At 38.9% G+C, this 19,225-nt stretch overlaps 1 protein-coding gene across 1 annotated transcript; it reads right to left on the bottom strand.

Annotated features, from left to right (window-relative positions):
* Positions 1-89: 89 nt before the first annotated feature.
* wdfy2 (WD repeat and FYVE domain containing 2) lies at positions 90-18,642 on the bottom strand. The gene is made up of 12 exons (XM_032529655.1): positions 18,343-18,642; positions 14,607-14,674; positions 13,504-13,577; positions 12,788-12,842; positions 11,422-11,572; positions 9,412-9,524; positions 8,405-8,531; positions 6,069-6,174; positions 5,045-5,146; positions 3,773-3,903; positions 3,557-3,665; positions 90-3,277 (listed from the first exon to the last, which is right to left on the bottom strand). Exons 1-12 carry the CDS (start codon positions 18,477-18,479, stop codon positions 3,248-3,250), a joined length of 1,203 nt encoding a protein of 400 aa, XP_032385546.1. The 5' UTR covers positions 18,480-18,642; the 3' UTR covers positions 90-3,247.
* Positions 18,643-19,225: the final 583 nt, after the last annotated feature.

The following is a 19,225-nucleotide window of genomic DNA, read 5'->3' as shown; positions in this document are numbered from 1 at the left end:
AGGAAGATGTACTATAGTAAATAGTAAACTATGTCTGTAAAGGTCTACTGTATGTTGATCAAAGTGATTTGATAAACAAGACAAATGACTCACAACTGGTCGAGGAGGAGGCCCTGCTCTTTTAATGTCATTTATACATACATGGTTACATTAATGGACACACTGAAACACACAACAATGTCCGTTATCTTTCCCGCAACAGAAAAATAGACCACTGGTCTCACATTGATTAATTCCTTTTGACTGGTACAGAAGTGTATGTATTGTTTATCTAATGGCTTTGTGTAGGCTGGGTTTTTACATTTAAAGGTTACATCAGTGATTTTGCATTTTTGCACATTTAAATCACATGCACTTCACATGATCACAAGTATGTAAAACAAGCTATTGTGTTTTAGTTTTTTGAGTGGTTTTTTTGGACCACTATTCCAGGCAGCTGGTTTTTTTACATTAATTTCAGTAAAGCATGACAATAAATTAGTTGGAAACCAACAGCTTCTTGGAATCGATTGAAAAAATAAATCCTAAAGTGTCCACCCTGAATTTAAAACAAGAGAAATATACATGATTTGTGGTTAAGGAGCTGAAAACTCAGATAAAACACTGGTATGGTCCTTTAAATTTCTTAATACCCACAGGCTCACATTCATGATTTAACAGCTGTTATAAATGTACCTTTATGGGTAGCTGTGAAAGTACAGACAAAGCATTTCATGAACAATCGAGCCGACAGTTTCTAATTTCCCCACTGTTGGATAAAGTCTTGAACCTAACCTTTTCATCAATCAAAAATTACACATCTTTGGAAAACGTTTAGTGTGGTTTGAATAAAACTATTCAATGTAGTTACCATCTGATCATTAAAGCACACACTTCATAATCATTAAAAACAAAGATATTTTCTCTTCACAGCAGCAATTTGTGACACATCTTTGTTTCTTGATTCCAGTGCTTTGACATACCACAAGTCAGTATACAGTATTGACAGTAACGATGAGAAAATATCAACTGTTCATTATTTTCCTTTTAGTCCTTATAAATGTATGTGCATGCTGCCACTGATTAGCGTAATGATATGAGAGTTTGCATGTCAGAAATATTGAGACCACACTTTGAATAATAGATAATCTCATAGAACAGACAGTAGAGAAGAATCAGCAAGCAGTCTGATTGGTTGATTTAAAGATTACTAAACCTTGAAATGTCTACTCAGCACTTCAGTGGATTTAGGCAAACACTGTGTTTTACGACATTATCATGACAAAGGTCTTCAATAAAAATCAATGTCTTCTGTAACTGGCTAACCTCTTAAACTTTTCATTTTCCCCTTACATTTTCTTTGAGCTGATGAAACTTTTCCCCACAGAGGTTGACAGTTTCAGATATACTCCATATGAGGATATGGAAGCTGTATACTGTAAGACTCCATGTCCACCTTTCCCCAAATTTTAGCCTGACATATTTTGAGTGTCTCCTAGAATACAAATAAAGTTCTGTGGGTCTGAACAATGTTTTGCTGCAGGACCAACTTTGTAAGGTTAAGATGATTGCTTTATTTACAATTTTTTGTAACACTCAGTGGACTGGGTGTATCAACATTAGTAGCTACTAGGAGAGAGAACATTTGGTTGATCAGCCAAACACTAGAAAAAACCTGCATGGATTTTCAGATAACATGCAGTTTAGAGGCTTCCATGCTGTATATACACCTGGCTCACTGTGAGTACAGTAGAAACTAAATTACAGTTTCAAAAAGACGTGCCATACTATTTTTTTTAACTTTTGGGGCCTTCCACCATGCTGGGATTTACATTTAGGATAGGATTCAGGATAGGTGTAGATTAAAAATGCTTGCAATGTCTCCTAGGTCCTCTTCTCTAGTGGTTGATATGAAGTGCAGAAGCCGACAGACACTCAAGTAACGGACTTATTTAAGGAACATGAATGAATAGTTTCCTCAGTGTCTCATGGGCTGGAGCTGAAATTGTGCCCAATCAAATGTTACTGATCTAAGTTTGACCTGTGTGATTGAGTGATTTGTTTGCTTCTTAACATGATAACAAGAACACACAGTGTAGGTGATGTGAAGCACATGAAACCAGGATCAGCTGGTGATATACAGTTGCAGAGATGTGGTTTCAGTCCAACCTATGCCACCCATTAGCAAGAAAAGTAACAGCATGCAAGAGCTGCAGATAGACTGTAAATATGCTCATCAGCACCATCTACGGCCAAGACCTGCAACAGCTTGCAACACTGCAACAGTGTCAACACCTGCAGGCAACAACTGCAGCTTGTGTGTGTGTGTGTGTGTGTGTGTGTGTGTGTGTGTGTGTATAAGTGCTGTTTTGTCTGTTTGTTTACAGGTTTCATATTTTACATTTTAAACATGACTGAAATATAAAACTTGTCTCCTCTAAATGTCACTGTCCTCCATGACTAACCTCTGCATTACTTTACAGGCAGAAAGAGGCGGTCCTAACTAGATTCAGTGAGTTTAAGTTAATTCTTGACCTTCAACAGCAGTTGATAAGTGCTCTTCAAGGGATAAAGAATGCAAAAAAAAATGCAACTCAAGTCTAAACTGCTGCTGTTACTTTCTTTTCCTGTAGGTGGTGCAGCTTGGCAGGTGTAGAACTGCTCAAACAGCTTCATCATGTGGCAAAACTACAGCCTGCTACACGTGAATGAGTGAGCTTGTGAGTGAGTTAGTCCAGTTCTATGACGTGCTTCACATCTACACAATGTAAAGTGTGGGTATCACAGTATCCACTGACAGTGCAGAAATGTTTCACTTACTGTTTTGTGAGTTTCCAGTCTGAAATGCTTCAGGAATGCATGAAAATTAAGTAAATAAGGTGTGTCAATTCCTTAAAAAGTCAAATTCTTCCAACCTACCAACACACTCTTATACAATACAGACAGACACACACACACACACACACACACACACACACACACACACACACAGATATCCCCCACCAAACAGCACCCTTCACACAAACAAACACCCACAACTGTCTGTAAACCTTGTGTCAACCAAGGCCTGTCCTGTTCCCAGCCTTCACCGGCCTGCAGTGTCCTCACTATGAACGGGCAACAGACACTGCTTTTTTGTTGAATAACTGTTAAATATTATCCCGATGACATCAATATTGTTGGATATGCTTCTCTCTTTCTTTTCAAAGTGCGATTGGCAAACAGAGGCGAACAGAGTTTCCTGCCAACCGCTGGTCGCCCACAGATCTCAGGACACCACCGGAGTCATGTCCCATAGCTGCAGATAAACATGAGACATAATCAGTTTAACGGTTGTCACTTTGAACTAGTTTTTAAAGGGAAAGTTCTGCTGACTATTTCTAAAGTTCAGACAGAGATGAGAAAATGGAGACAGATTTCTGGAATATGGTTTGTTACATATGCAAGTTTCTGGATCTGACACTCATAATGCCATATTAAATGTAATATTACGAGTTTTCACAAAATGTTACTGTGTGCCTGCATGTCTAAGCTGAGACTCATGAATACAACAGATATTGTTTGTTCCCATCCAGACCTTGATAACCTTGTCGGTGCCAGAAGTGAGCAGATTCCCGGTGGTGGGCTCATAGTGCATGTAAACGATGCAGTGCTTGCTGTCGTGGAAGGTGGCTGTGGGCGCTCGACTAGAAGACATGAAAGGAACGCCAGTTACTTTACTGTGTGAGCACTCAGAAAGCTGAAAGCACAAAGGTTCAGTATATGACAACAACAGAGGACGATTGTTACTCACTCCTCGTCGGTGATGGACTCGTGGCAGCTGTCACACACACGCACCTCGAACTCGAAGCCCATGAGGGGGATGGTGGACCGTTTGGATGAACATTTGCCACACACGGCCTGGCCACACTTCCTGCAGTGGTGCTAAAGAACACAGGGGGACTTCAACACATCAGCTTTGATTAACAGTCTCAATTCTTAATTCTTAAGACATAGAAATAGGGTTAGTAGTAGCCTTATTATCCGAGATGGGCCAACATCATTGTATTGCAAATCCCAAGTAGAGTCCTAAGTCATTTAGCATTTTTCACCAAATGTAATGCAATTTTTAAATGTAAAGCAGTAACAGTACAATAAATCTACAGACATACACTTGTATATTTATCACTTTTAAACAAAAATATCAGGTGTACCATCAGGTGTGTTACTCCAGACAAAATTAAAGTAACTTTTTAATTTCTGAGCTGAATGTTTTGCATGTTGCCAGCTGATTTTTTTGTTGACCTCAGTATCAATTCATTTCAACTCAAAACCAACAATCTGTGTAAAGTCACAATACATTTTAGATTTTGTCAAATCAAGTTGCACCGCACCAACAATGGACTGGTTTAAACACGTTTGAGTGACCTTATGATATTGCTGTTTACTTTTGCTTTTATGATCACGTTTGTTTCCATGTGTTTCCATATTTTAAACTGACTTAGCAAAAGAACAATGGTCTCAACCTCCTCTGTTTTCAGTAGATTGTATTACAATCTAATGTGCATGGATGTGCACTGCTTACAGTTCTGCGTTATTGGTCAAATTCTCAGTTTTATTTTGCTTGTTGTGTGTTCTCAAGATTTTAAAGTGAAACACAGACTTCATCTCCAGAAACACCAAGTGTGTTGTGTTTGGTTCTTGCTACAGAAGATCCCTGAAGTTTGTTGTGCAGGCAACCTTTTTTATTCATTATATTTTACTGTATCTATGAACTCTGGATCTCTCTCTCTCTAAGACACACACACACACACACACACACACACACACACACACACACACACAGGAAATGAGTAACCATAACATACAGCTGTTCCTGAGATTGAGACAATATTACAGCCACATGATGTCTGCTGACCATTATTGTAGCAAGTGTTGTGTATGTTTTTTTTACTGGAAAGTTGTTTGGGATAAATGAAGGGTTTGGTAGAGCTAGTTAGTTTTTGTGTCTGATGATTTGTAATTATGGAACCTTTTAATATAGTGAAAGGAATACAAGAACATTAGGAATGGGTTTTTACAGTACCTGTCGCAGGCCGATCTTCTTGCTGTCCCACATCTGTTTGAAGTTCCAGAAGAAAGGCTGCTCGCACTTCTGACAGGAGTCACTGTCCAACCACTCGGGGGTCTGTGTAAATACAGTTTTAAAGTGAACTATTGCATCAAATTAAGTCTTTTCAATATCAAGAAAAAATTATTTAAAGCACAACTTAATGTTTTTTAAGACAAGTGAAAAAATGTAATTTTAAAAAAGAAAGACATTTTAATAAAACAAAATTAAACGAAGTACAAAATGGCACAGAGGTCAGAATTTTATACAGCAGTTTTTGAAAAAAGTCATGCGAGATATGCCTTTTTGCTTTTTTTGAGAGGGAGAGGGAAATGTCAATATTAATCCAATGTCCATCATGTGTTTAGTTTGAATGAGTCTTATTTATACAATGCATTGTATTTGTGTAACTCTTACAAAAACAGGAGCATTAAATCTAAAATTGTAGTCATTGGGAAAGTTACGTGATAGAACAATTTCTTGATGAACAAGAGATTATTAATTCGACTAGTACTTCTGTGTCTCTTGTAAATTTGGCCAAACAACCGAGACTGAGGCACAACAGCATGACACTGAGTGACTCTTTGTTAATAAAGAAGCAATAAGGCCTAACTGTGTGGAGAACAGCAGAGCTCAGAGAGGACGAGAGGATGTAAGGCTGACGCTAGACTGTATGTGTTTGTTTGTAAGAGGGAAAATCAAAGAATATTCTGCTAATCTGGTTATTTTTCATGGATCTCCTAAAATAATTTTAATCTAGAGCAGGAGGGAGAGCAAACACATCTGCAATTAATCTAACACACTGCTCTGTATAACAGTACAGTATGTGTGCATGTGTAATTGATATGTGCAAATAGGCATGAAAACAGCGCACATATGACACATTTCTCCAGTTTGTTTTTTCACGTGTCACAGTTCAAAGATTAAGTGTGAATGTGTGTTTGTGTGTTGGGTGGATGTCACACTCCATCAGTCTCCTGCCTCCTCTTCTTTCTCTCACCTCTTGTCGTGTAACATCCATGCTCCAGATGACGATGCCTCCATCTGAGCTGCAGGAGATGAGCTGACGAGTGTGTGAGGCGTAGCACAAGCCCTGCACCTTGTCACTGTAAAGTATAGAGCGGAGGGGTTTGTGTCCTGGCATGTTACCATGAACAGTGGTTTGTATGAGAATTGCTCCTTAAAACTCTGCTACAAAACAGCCATGTTGCATTAAACACAACTTGTTATCTTTTTTAGACATTCACAGATATGGGCTCTTTCAGACATTGATGGTTGTAGACATGCACCTTGTTATGTAAATCTGATATAAATTTTAAATGTTGGTTTCATGTCTGAATCAGCACCTCATTCATTGTAACGTAAAAGTCAAGGTGGCAGCTCACTAAGTCACACCTGTAATATTTCTGTAATACTTTTTCACGGTTTAAATTGAATTAGGGCTTACCGGTATTAATTGAATTAGTCGATTAATTACTTGATCTATAAATTGTCAATTTTGCAAAAAATACTCTCACAAGTTCCTAAAGCCCAAAATGATGTCTTTAAATCATTGTTTTGTCAAATCAACAGTCCTAACCCCAAAAGATATTCAGTTTACAATTTACATTGTTGTAAAACAGAGAAGAGCTAAAAAGCATTTGAAAAGCTTGAGCCAGAATATATTTGGCATTTTTTCTTGAAAAAATTACTTCAACGATAAAATCCATGGTCAATATAGTTCATTATTTCATGATCGAACTCAACTCTAAATCGAATGCAAACATAAATGTTAAATATGCACAGCGAGAGATGTTGGGATTCTTAAGATCAATAAGTCTTCATGCCACCTGCATGAATGAATCATCATGAGGAATTAAACCAGAGTCCCAATTTACAGGTTGATATTTTGTTTGTGCACTGTCTGACTTATTAAGGGATTGATTTTGTGCCGTTGTAGCCTTTCTGTTAGTCTGACAGCATCCAATTTAGACTTATGCTGTGTTAGAAGTTTACAGAAATATGCTTGTTGATTGTCTTTGCAACTTTAACACAAATATACTCGGAGGGTTATTGAAACACGAGACAGACTTGTAAAATTGCACATTACACAAAAAGAATTGTGGAAAAAAAACAAGGTGCATGTCTGTAAGAGGCTATAGTCTGCTTGATTTATACATCTCATATTACAGTTTTTCTCCAACGCTTTCGTACATTTCTAAAATCATTCTTAACATTTGCAAACCAGCAAGTCGATTTCTTGAAACAGTTAGTGCAGACAGCACCACCCGATGGATGGACCTGCAAAAGCCTGTAACTTGCTCAAAATCTCTAGTTCATTCCTAAAAAGTAAATCTTTATGTCAATAAACATGACTATGCCATCAGGATGTTGAGTCCTTGTGTCATTGTTCACGAAGGAGATGCTTAATTTTTTCAAAAAGCTTAGTCGTGTTGTCAATATAAAATTGTACTCTAGGTATTTTCTGATGTAAACTATGGTTACATTTTTGATGACAATGATTAAAAATGCACAAGACTGCACTTTTTCTGTATGGCATTCATACATTTTAACAGTACAAAGTCACGCATTGCTTTATGTGACATTAGGATTGTAAGAGATTGGACAGGATTCACATTTATGCTTCTATTTTTGGTTTTTCAACTACTTACAGTGTCACTGCGATTCAGAAAGAATAACAAAACAATATGTGTTGCAGCTCCAAGCTATTTTACATAAAGGTTGATATTTGATAATGTTTCACACAATCCCTTTCATTAATGGAGGTCAAGATTCACCTAAGAGCAACTAATCAATTCTGGACTAAGTTCTTACAAAACAATCTGTAAGAACAATTGGAAGGTACTGTATGGAAAGCTTGCTTGACCAATTATGACAATGAGTTCAACCATTTTGCATTTAAAGACATTCAATGAACTAAGGCAATTCGATAGACATCCAGTATATTATAGTTAGAGCAACATGACATAAGCAATTGATCATGTAAAAAAAAGCAGACAGTTGTACATGATCAAGTGAATGTATGTACGAAAGCAATGATGATGATAAATTGATTGTATCTTGTGCACAAGTGACTAGAACTTTGAACAAGCAGCTTTGAGAGTGTCAATTGTGATCTGAGAAATGTACCGAACCGACAGAAAAAAACTGTAAGCATTCAACACAAAAAACACTAAATTAGTACCCCGGTGCCATAGAAAAGACAATAACAATCTGTAAAAAAAAAGCACAAAGCAGAAAAGCAAATAATTACAACTTATCAGTTTTTGGTTTCATTCAGATGAATAACTGCTACAGTAGGAGACATATTCAGAAGTGGATGTTTGGGACTCTTACTGGTGTCCTTGCATTTCGATGGCAGTGCCTTTGCGCCCTCCGATATCCCACATGATAATGGAGTGGTCTGAGCTGCCGGAGAACAGCACCCTCTGGACCGGGTCCCAGCACAACGCCGTCACATTACCTGGAGCAAAGTACAACACACATGATAAATGTAGGGATTTAGGGCGGTCATAACTTTTTTTTTTTCTTCCTTAACTGATTTTATGTGCTGAGCCTCAAGGATAATTTGACTGATACAGTTAACAAGCCTGACTCCTGTTTGCATGCCGTCTCTTTTTTTCTACTACTACTTTAAACCCTATTTAAGACACTGTGAAGTGTGTGTGACACTGTGTTTTGAAGCAGTTTCGACAGTGACAGGCGCAAAAGATTTTATTGATCCTTCAGGACCATCAGGGATCTTAATATCACTTCTTAACTGGCTGAATAAATCTGCAACCTGGGGGACAACAGAAGTTGATATCTTGAGGTCATCTAGCATCAAGCATTACTTGAACTTAATGCAGCTACTGTATGAACCTTGGTGGTTTGTGTGAGGTTCCTCTAAATATAAAATAAAGCATAACGATTTAATTTGTCCTCTTCCTTTATTCCTATTCTCTCTTGACAAAAGCTGTACCTGGCTGATATTTCTGCAGAAGGCTCTAATTGTTTCATTAACATGTTTATTTATCTGTCCATGTATCTTTGTACAGACAACATCTGAGTGAATATTGTGCAAAAGCCAATTATTCAACAACGTTGTAGCTCATGCACTGTAGTATGGGCAAAGGCTGCAAGAATTCAAAGCTTCATAGATGTGTGTGTTGCAACAACAAATTACATTTATTGGGAATCAATCTGTACAAAACCTCAAAATATTAAATTTACAAAGATCAGAAGAATCAGCAAATCAGTTGCCTATCAGATTAATTCTTTAAGCACTAGTGTGTGTGTGTGTGTGTGTGTGTGTGTGTGTGTGTGTGTGTGTGTGTGTGTGTGTGTGTGGTGTGTGTGTGTACCAGTGTGACCCTTAAAGGTGGTGACCAGGCTGCAGCTGTCCTGCTCCAGTTTCAGGATGGTCACCTGACCAGACTGGTCCCCTACAAAGGCGTGTCTGGTCTCCACATCAAACCTGGGATCAAATTTAAGGTTGAAGAAGAAGAAACTGTGTCCTGCTGAAAAACTATTCATGCATTCATTTGGATATTTTTCTGTAACTGGACCAAAAACACAGAACCAAAAAAAAAGCAAAACCCCACTGCTGTATCAACACAACAACTGAGCTGCACAGTGAGTGAACCAAATCCTTTTATCAGTGTAAATTACAGCATGTAAGATTTGAATCCAAGCCATTTTAAGTGGCAGCGAAGTGGAGGACTCTTAGCTCTTTCACTGGCCATGTAGTCCTTCTTCTGACCTGGTTAAGTCACTACAGACCAAAATCAATACAACACTGTTCGCACTGTAGGATGGAAAAACAATGACTGCACAAGGAATAACCTATACGATTTCCATCCAATTTAAATCCTTCCGCCTTAAAAACCACAACAAAATAATAGAAATCTAATTACTGGAACTTTCAATTTACTTTCTCTTTCTGGATACCTGAGTTATTCTGTCATTACTAGTGAGCACAGGCAATTTACAAGTGAAAAGACATCTAAAGATCTAGATCAGTGGTTCTGCTAACAAATCAACCTTTAACAATATTTGGAAAACTGAGAAACAAAAGAGCAAATTAAGTCAAACTTTTTGAACATTTCATTAAAATAACATCACTAAAGCAGCATTAAAGCACTTTTCCCGCTTTGGTCCACCTACAGGTTGGAAGCAGAATTACCCATTACCGCTGCGGTTATGTCTCATTTGAAATACAGATCCGCAACTTGATCTGGCAAACTTGCATAATGTAATGTAATGGTTAATTCCTCTTCCAACCTGTAGGGGGACTGAATTGGAAAAAGTACTCACGTGTTGCTTTAAGGACATGCGGCAAGAGCTGGAGGTTTCCTTTTACCTTTTTTACTCCGGTTCACAAGAAATGTTTAACGAGTTAAAACTTTACTCAATAATTTAGAATTTAGACACAAATCATCTCCAAATACCAGAGAGCATACTAGGCTTCGTCATATTTTCTTTAACCCATTTGCTTAATGAGCATCACTCGTCTAAATAAGTCTTACACGTTACATGTTATTTTGACGCTTTCAGCATCTGTTGGAATGAGATTCATTCAAACTTCCTGTAGTTATGTCATTTATCCCCGGGTCCAGTGTGCCCCGTCTGCAACGGCTCTATGCTCCGCAATGACTGTTTGACCAGCAGCATTTAAATTACAGTCACCAAAGGGCTTCTAAAACAACCTTAAAGTAGATGTCTAAAACACCATAGCTAGTCAACATGTCATACAGTTGCACATGGCAGTTACCAAATTACACAATTAAAACACTAAACACTTTACACTTGGTACAGAAACAGCCCTTATTGTTCCACCTAAAGTCCCTCCAAACAGAAAATGTAACTGTCACTTCTCAGCTTCTCCTCTCCCACTGGTTTCAATGCCATGCTAACTAGACAGGTTAGCATGTAGAGGCTAGCATCAGACCAGCAGTCTGATGACCTCACAGCAGGCTCATTGGTATGGATCAGCCTCGCTGCTCAGCACTCAACAGCCTTTGATCTGGCCATTACTGAAACCGACTCAGACTGTTTCCTTGACAACAGCATGACTGACGCCTGTTATTAGCCCTTCCCATTAGAACAAACTAACTTGAAGCTAATCTGCCCTGATTGCCCTGTCTTATATTTATATGGTCTTAAAATAGACTGTGTTGTCATAACAAAAAGCCAGAGATTTTTCCCAGTGCAGAGCACCAAAAACAGCTCTTCACTTTCCACTTGGTTATGTCCACTCCATTTAGTAGGAGGCTTGGCTGTCAAGTTCATTGAGCGCACTCTAAGGGCAAAGTAGCAGACAAATCAAGTAAACAAACAGACAAGGAGGGGCAGAAAAGGCATTAAAAGGATACTGTAGTCCAGAAACACAGGCAGCAGTGCGATACGTCCCAAGCTGCTGGCCGCTTTCTGAGCAGTACCAGTTAAAATTTTTGTCCTGACCGGTGCTCAGAAGCCACTCCATCTCCAACACAAACAGGACCACAGTCACTCTACCCTGATGGGCTGCAGGAACACAAAAACACATATAAATAAAACATAAATGACATTGCAGGGGCATACCCAGAAATATCGGATAGGATGGCGTCCACAATTATAAAGCAGTGTATCATCAACAGCTTGCTGAAATTGCACAGAAATGCACTTTCACACCCTATTATGGAAACAGTAAGAAGGTGCAATAGTAAAGAATAATAGTCTAACACCACTGGCTTCTTTTAGGAATGATCTGAAAACAAATGCAGAGAAAGTTTGAAAATTGAAACTGGTGTAGAGATATCTACAGTTTCACAGTACACAGTCACACATGACACTGTGACGTTTGAGACACATCTTTACATAAGATCAGAGAATTACATACCATGAAATGTCAGCTATAAATATTACTACATTATACATATTTTAAAGATACACTTCATGTTACACATGAAGGTACGACACAAGTGAATTCCCATTACATAACTAGGTGTCTGCAGGTAAAACACAGTTAGATATTTGTCTTTTAAAGACTATTTGTGTCCAAGAATAAAGATGATTTGTTAATTCCAGGATTTTTTATTTTCTCTTTAAAAATGGGGCAGAAGTGAGGGTTTGGGGCAATTTTTAAATTATTCTATGAGATAATCCCAATTTGCCACAGTCTCTTGTTTGGTACCACCACTGAAAGTAATCAAAGTCAGACATTTTCAAATCTTGTAAATATGTCCTTTATCTGGAACTTTCAAGCCAATAACTGCCACGATATTAACAACTTGATACTTGAGGCATGTGGTCTGACCACGTGGTAAATCCAAAGTGTTTTCACCTGATCCAAACGGCCACACTCAAAGGAAGAGTGAAGCCGGCATTGAGAAAAGGGGGAGAAGCGATATTAAGTTTATATATATGGGGATTTTCAGACAGTCTGCTGGAAAGAAGTTTCTGAAGCAATTCAACCACCGGACAAGCACTTTTGACAGAATATACTGGCCCCTAAAAGTTGGATTTGTGTTTTTAATTTAAATCAGAATGTCTAATTCTGCAAGTGATGTAAAGTGACAACATTTAAAAAAAATTGATTTGGGAAATTAATTAATTTCCCAAATAAATAAAATTAATTTAAAGATATTTTACTACTGTTTCAGGAGTGGTACTGTATCTTTTGGTTCTCTTCCAGACATGAGTGACCCCACCCACCCACCCCCACACCCACACCCACACCCACACCACTTCCTGTCTCACCCTGGTAGGTGCTTGCTGGGGTCATTTTATTGTAGTCTTCTGACAGGATAAAGTCCTAAAAGACAGGAAGTGGACATTCATTTTTTACAGTTACTAGAGTCAATGACTAAGGTTTCCAAATAAATCGATAAATGGCAAACAAATTATGTTACTGGGTTCAAATTTCAGTATGCATGTACTACATTATAAACACATTTGAAAAAATGTAAAACTGTCACTTAAAATGTGATTAGATTTGAAGCGTAAGCCTTCCTTTTGAAATTATATAAATCCTTTCCACCTATCTAAAAAAAAAAAAAATGCAAATTTCCTAGGTAAAATAAATAACCCTGTGCATAGGCGAGTGAAAAGATGCTCTTGGTCTGACATTGGGATTTCCTCTGAGGCTAACATAAAATAATAAAACAATTCTCGGTTGTTTGAGATATAAATTCCTAGAACATTTTCCGTTATGTCACTGTCTGACATTGTGTACGGCCAACTTGTTCCAAAACAAACGACTCCCTACATCTACTGTATGAAATTCTCAAACAACAAAACAAACAGTGGACAGTAAATAAAGAAATGCTGCATCTTAGAACAGACTGGCCTGTACTGTGTCATGCAACCAAACTATTAGTGAAACAGCAGGGAAGTAAAACAGTCTTCATTTGAGTAAGGGGAAGAAAGAAAAGCCCAAAGGGTTGTGTTTGTAGGCGAAGCAGGCATGGTCTTACACAGATACTTCCAGTGTCCATCCCCACGGACAGCCTCCTTGTCTCTGGGTTAAAGGACATACAGGAGCATGATGCTGGAGACACAAAGAAGCATAAGAATAATAGTGAACATTCTGCTTGTACGCATGCATGTACCCTTTTGTTCTTGGAAGACTGAATAACATTACTGTTTTAGGAAGGTTTGGTGTATGACAGAATCTCTAAAGTACTTAACGTCGTTGTTGAAAACTTGTTTGTCTGATTGCATGTGTGATTGCAACATTTGCAACAAAGTCCCTTTGATTTGACTTCAACAGAAAGTTTTCACAGAGCACAACAAACACGAAAAGCATGTGGCAAAGCAATTCAAAGATGCCTTTATGTATGAAAAACTTAAAAAAATGAATTCCTTCTACCTATATAATTTACTTTATCAACTACTTTCAGTCAAGATTTCCACCTTATAAAAAAACGGAAGGACAAAATGAAATTGCTATATCCATAAATCCTGAAAGTAGTGATTACTGTGTGCAATTTCAGTGTTTATATTAGTTAACTAAAATACCTAATATATACAGCGTCTGGCACTGCTGTAAGCTACAGATATTGCTGATGGCAGCATGGAATTTCCTTCAGTTGCACAACTGGAGGGAAACGATGACAAACAGTGTCACAGACATGCAGCACTGCAGTACTGAAGAGAGGAGAGAATGGAGTTGTGTAGTGAGTGATCCTACAGGAGCTCAGATACTGAATCTAATTTCAGGAGCTTGTTAACTCTGCAATGTGGACCGAACAGTGGAGTCTGTGTAAATCGTTATGTTCGTTGTGATGAGGAGACACTCACAGAGTGTGAAAGCAAAACCAGAGGAAGAGTGAAGAAAAACAGGAATGAACAGGCCTGCCTGTTTAAAGAAGTACATGTTATCTGAACAAAGATGCTTCCTGAAGTTACATACTCGTGATTTATTGGATTACACACAACAATCATTCAGCTTATTCAAACACACTCATGTCTTTGTTTAAGAAATTGCCTTAAAACCAAGGCCATAAATCTAACATTATAACACAGGTGAAATTTACATATAAACAAGTTTAAAAAAAAAGTAAGCAAGAATACTTACTTGACATAGTGTGGTAGACACTGGGCCAGTACTGGCCACTGTCTCTCTTTAGCCATACCCGAATTGTCCTGTGGGGTAAAACCATAATCTTTTAGTATCTGTTTTCCAAGAGCCCTCATTGTATCTGACGTGTAACGCTAAAATCTTAAAGTGTTGCATTCTTTGGCACTTTGTGCCGTGTGTAACAAGGCAAGACAGCAAACATTATAAAACGGAACATAATCTATCATTCAGTTGTACACTGGCTTAGTAAGTCAATTCACTTCGATTTGAAATTGATTCTTTTTGGTTGAAACTAGCAGCCCTGAGTGGTTGGCAAACCTCACTTTTTTAAGTTGCTCTTAATGTTCATCGGGACACATTGAACAGAAGCTTGCAAGAAAAAAAAGGTGGCCTTGTCTTGCAAGTGTACGTACACATAAAATAATTTGTTATGACGGTTTGACTTTTTGGAAAGCAGATCAGGAATGGCAATGCGGTGAACTTCCCAAACGCCCACATTTCTGAGAAAATGGGGAAATATTTAACCAGCTTTTTAAGCTTTCTCTGCTAAAGGAATACAGGAGAATGTGCAGTTAAAGCTTAGTAAAATCCAATGTGATGATACTCTCCAAAGTTTCCACCAGCAGCACCCATTGAAATCTAATAGTGAAAAGATCATCTTAGTACAGATCCAAGTTTAAACTAAATCAGTAAAATAGTCTTTTAAAAAAAGGTTCATTTGCCAGGACTACATGTTGTTCTCCATGTGGCCTCTGGCATGAACAGTGTGGACACCCCCAGCTTTACAGCCTTCTTTTCCCAGCTCGGAAGTCGCTAGGTAATACCATATAATTAGTTCATTTTTAAGACATATTTTCCCATAAAAACGGTTTCATTACAAGTGGATACTGAAATGTTCCGGGAAAACTATGATATATTTACATCTTAAATTCCATAGTTTCTTCTATGTTTATGTACTATGTTTATTGTGACCAGAGATGGAAGTTAGGCGCTACAAAAGAAACGCAGTTACAGTTGGTTTCCCTGTGGGGAAATTTACACTTTGGTACACACACACACACACACACACACAACACACACACACACACACACACACACACACACACACACACACACACACACACACACACACACACACACAGAACGGTTGGGGGAGGGGGGTACGGTGCGTTGCTCAAGAGCACCTGGCAGTCCCAGGGGGTGAAATGGCATCTCTCCAGCTACCAATCCACAATCCGTAGAAGGACTTGAACCAGCGTCCCTCCGGTTCCCAACCCAACTCCCTACGGACTGAGATACCGCCACCCCCTAATGCATTCCCTTTGCTGTAACGGTTTGTACGTACACCTCTAGTACAACTCAGACCCATTATCAGCGATGTATCCTGGGTTCATTGGGTGTTTCGGGTCTCACAACATTATACACCCTCGCCGTGGCGACCCAACCAGGGTTGATAAGGCCCCGGTTTGTGTCTGAGAAGCTTGTATGGTCCACGTATTGCCCTGCCTAATCCACATAGTCATCTTGACGCCTTTTCCCTGGTGGCTGTGATGTTCTTGATGGCTTTCCTGATGTGCAGTCTCTTCACTCCAAGCGTGTGAGTGACTGGTTGACAAATCCTCTGCACCTGACCTCGATGGGATTGCACTGGGTCCTCCACCCCTTGCTTCAACATTTGCCTGCCAGCTCCTCGTACTTGGCCCTCTTCTTCTCAAAAGCCTCCTCCATCCGGTCTTCCAAGGGAACAGTCAACTCCACCAAGACCACTTGCTTTGTTATTTCTGACACACGGACAATGTCTGGCCTAAACGTGGTCACTGCGATGTTTTCTGGGAATTTTCTGGGAATTTCCCGTGCTGTTGCGAGCAGCCCCCCAGATTGATTCAGGCGCTGGTGTGGCTTCTCCCCAGCTTTAACAAAGGCAATGTTCTGTCTTGTTTGTTTCTGGAGTCTACTGCAAGCAATCCCAGTGCTGATGACCTCTGCAATGACCCTCAGCACTTGCCCAAGAGCACTGGGAGATGAGCGCTACCGTGGGCGTTAAAAAAGAAACGCAATTACAGTAATGTATTCATTTTTGCTGTAACGCAGTAATTTAAAGCATTACAAATAAAATGTCTGTAATATTATACCAGTTACAATCTCTGTTATACAAGTTTCAACGTATTTTAACCCGACATTTAGTGGCGTTGGATTTTTTAAGAATTCACCAACGCCGTGAAACACTTCGGCACAGAAAAAAAAAGTCTGCAAGTGTGATTTCTTGTTGCTGGATTTGGTGGTTGAAATGGCTGCAGAGACGGATACAGCTGCAACATGGCCATTATTTACAGGAGTTTTTTTACGATGCGTTGAAGCGAGCTATCCCATCACTGTTCCCACGGTCAAAGCCAAAACCAGAGACAGTAGACTCGGGTCATCTGTGTCCTGTGAGTGCCGACAGCAATGTGCCCGAGCAACTGACAGATAACGGGAATTAATGTTTAGTTTTGCTACAAATAATACCATTACAATTTATCGGCTGTGGAAAGAAACTACACCGTAGGCTCCTTCAGTCAATTGTAAGGTGCTTTTAATTGAGCATCTTAATTTTCTCCTTCTTATTATTAGGCTACTTCAATTCAGAGTCAAATTGGCTATTGTACGTCTTACTTAACTATTTATTTTATAGCTCTAGCTACTTTGCAAATTCATATTGATAGTACAAAATAATATGAATAAATTATGATATTATACAGTGGATAAAGATGAGACTTTGTTGACCCCGTGGTGAAATTCACAAGCTACCTGCCAAGTCATACTTTATTTTGGTGAAAGTAACTCAAACGTAATGCAAAAGTATAGCCTTGCCATTCTGAGACAGCAATATTGTAATATAACTAATTACTCTCAAATGACAGTAACTAGTAATCACTAATAAAATTACATTTTGGAAGTGACTTGCCCAACACTGGTTGTGACTGCATCAAAATACCAAGGCAAAGTCTTAAAATGTGAAAACCTTATCTGGCAATATACCTGATTCTGTTTGAGTAAATATAAGTAATTAAAGAAAACGTAGATGTAAGCAAAAACTGTGATAGCACAGGCTTTACAGGGCATACAACCTTTGAACATGTAAAGGATCACACCTACCCTCAAGCACTTGCAGATCTCAATTCACAACACACACAGCCCCAGGCAAGTGTAAAACTAAAAGAGCGAGGGGAGAAATGACACTGCTCTTGTTTCAACTACAGTGACCTCTTTAAGGGCCCCAACCCCAAGGTTGAGAAACTGAACGGTTTTACTAGCTTTTATTGCCATAACATGTGAAACAAATCAATTTAGCCCAAACTGCGAGCGCTTCTGTTTTTTTCTGAATGTGTTCATTATTGGTATCTAACAAGCTAAGGTTAGTCGTTATTAAAAATTACTATAACCAACAGCTAAATCAGATTGTTTATAATTTATTAACGTTAAGTTGTTGTTGTTTTTTTTAAAGAGCACACCGTCATTGTGGTTAACATGAATGAAATGCGCTCCGCAGCACATCACTTTTATAGAAACGTTAGGGCACGTTTTCTTCGTAAAGAGTGGGACTGTTTCTATATGAAATGATTAAGCCAGGCGGAGTTTAATCAATGACCGACATCAGCGGAGACACTGTCGAAGGAGGGAGCCAGAGATGGTTATAAATTGGGATTTGTGGACCTTAGCTATAGCCGCCGCCCAGCTCTCAGCATAACGTTACCTGTCCTCGGACACGCTGATGACGCCGTCTTCCTTGGGAATGATGACCGCCGTGCTCACCACGTCCTGGAAAGCCTCGATTTTGCTGAGTAGACATGGCTTCCGAGCCTGGGGTTGAGGTTGAATTTCGGCAGCCATGAGTTGGTGGTGTCCAAACCTCCGTCTACGGTTCTGGCTCCGTGAAACATAACCCCCCCACCACCACCCACCCCTGGTCCGACTGCAAAGCCTTGGCTAGTAACTGCTAGCTGGCTAGCTAGCTAGCTGTCAACAAGCAGCATAGTGTAGTGACTGCTGCCAGTCAGCTGACAACAGACACCGAGCATCCATTTCCTGTAAAACATGATACCAAAATAAGACTTCCTGTCAAACTTTGGCTTCATTTTGTCGTATTTTCAAAATAAAAGCGTCAGACTGGTCAAGTGTGGGCATACAAAATGAAGTTTTGTGGTAATACAAAAAGTAAGAATACTAAACTGTATTTATATGGCACTTTTCTTAGGTTACAAAGAGCTTTACAGAAAAAAACACCAGACAAAACACAAAAAATAACCTAACACAGCTGATCAAAAAACACCGGGGGATAAAATAACATTGAGAAGGCAAAATCTGAGCAGGTTAGAGCAATAACAAAGTATGAAGCTATCTTAAAGAAATAATGTCACCATTACTAAACTATCATACCCCTTTCTGATTAAACACCCTTATTGTAAAGAATTCATTTACTAAAGTGACTTGGGTTTTAATTTTATTTTTAGTTGGGGGATTCACAAGCACAAGAGACGTTACAAAAAAAAGCGGTCAGGGGGACAATTGATGAAACAGTCGATGGGATATCCTGACTTTAAGTCCCCATATGGATAAAGTTCCAAAAACACAACGAA

This window comes from Etheostoma spectabile, chromosome 11 (genome assembly GCF_008692095.1).
Source record: "Etheostoma spectabile isolate EspeVRDwgs_2016 chromosome 11, UIUC_Espe_1.0, whole genome shotgun sequence".
NCBI lineage: Eukaryota > Metazoa > Chordata > Actinopteri > Perciformes > Percidae > Etheostoma > Etheostoma spectabile.
This window is presented reverse-complemented; position numbering and strand designations above follow the sequence as displayed.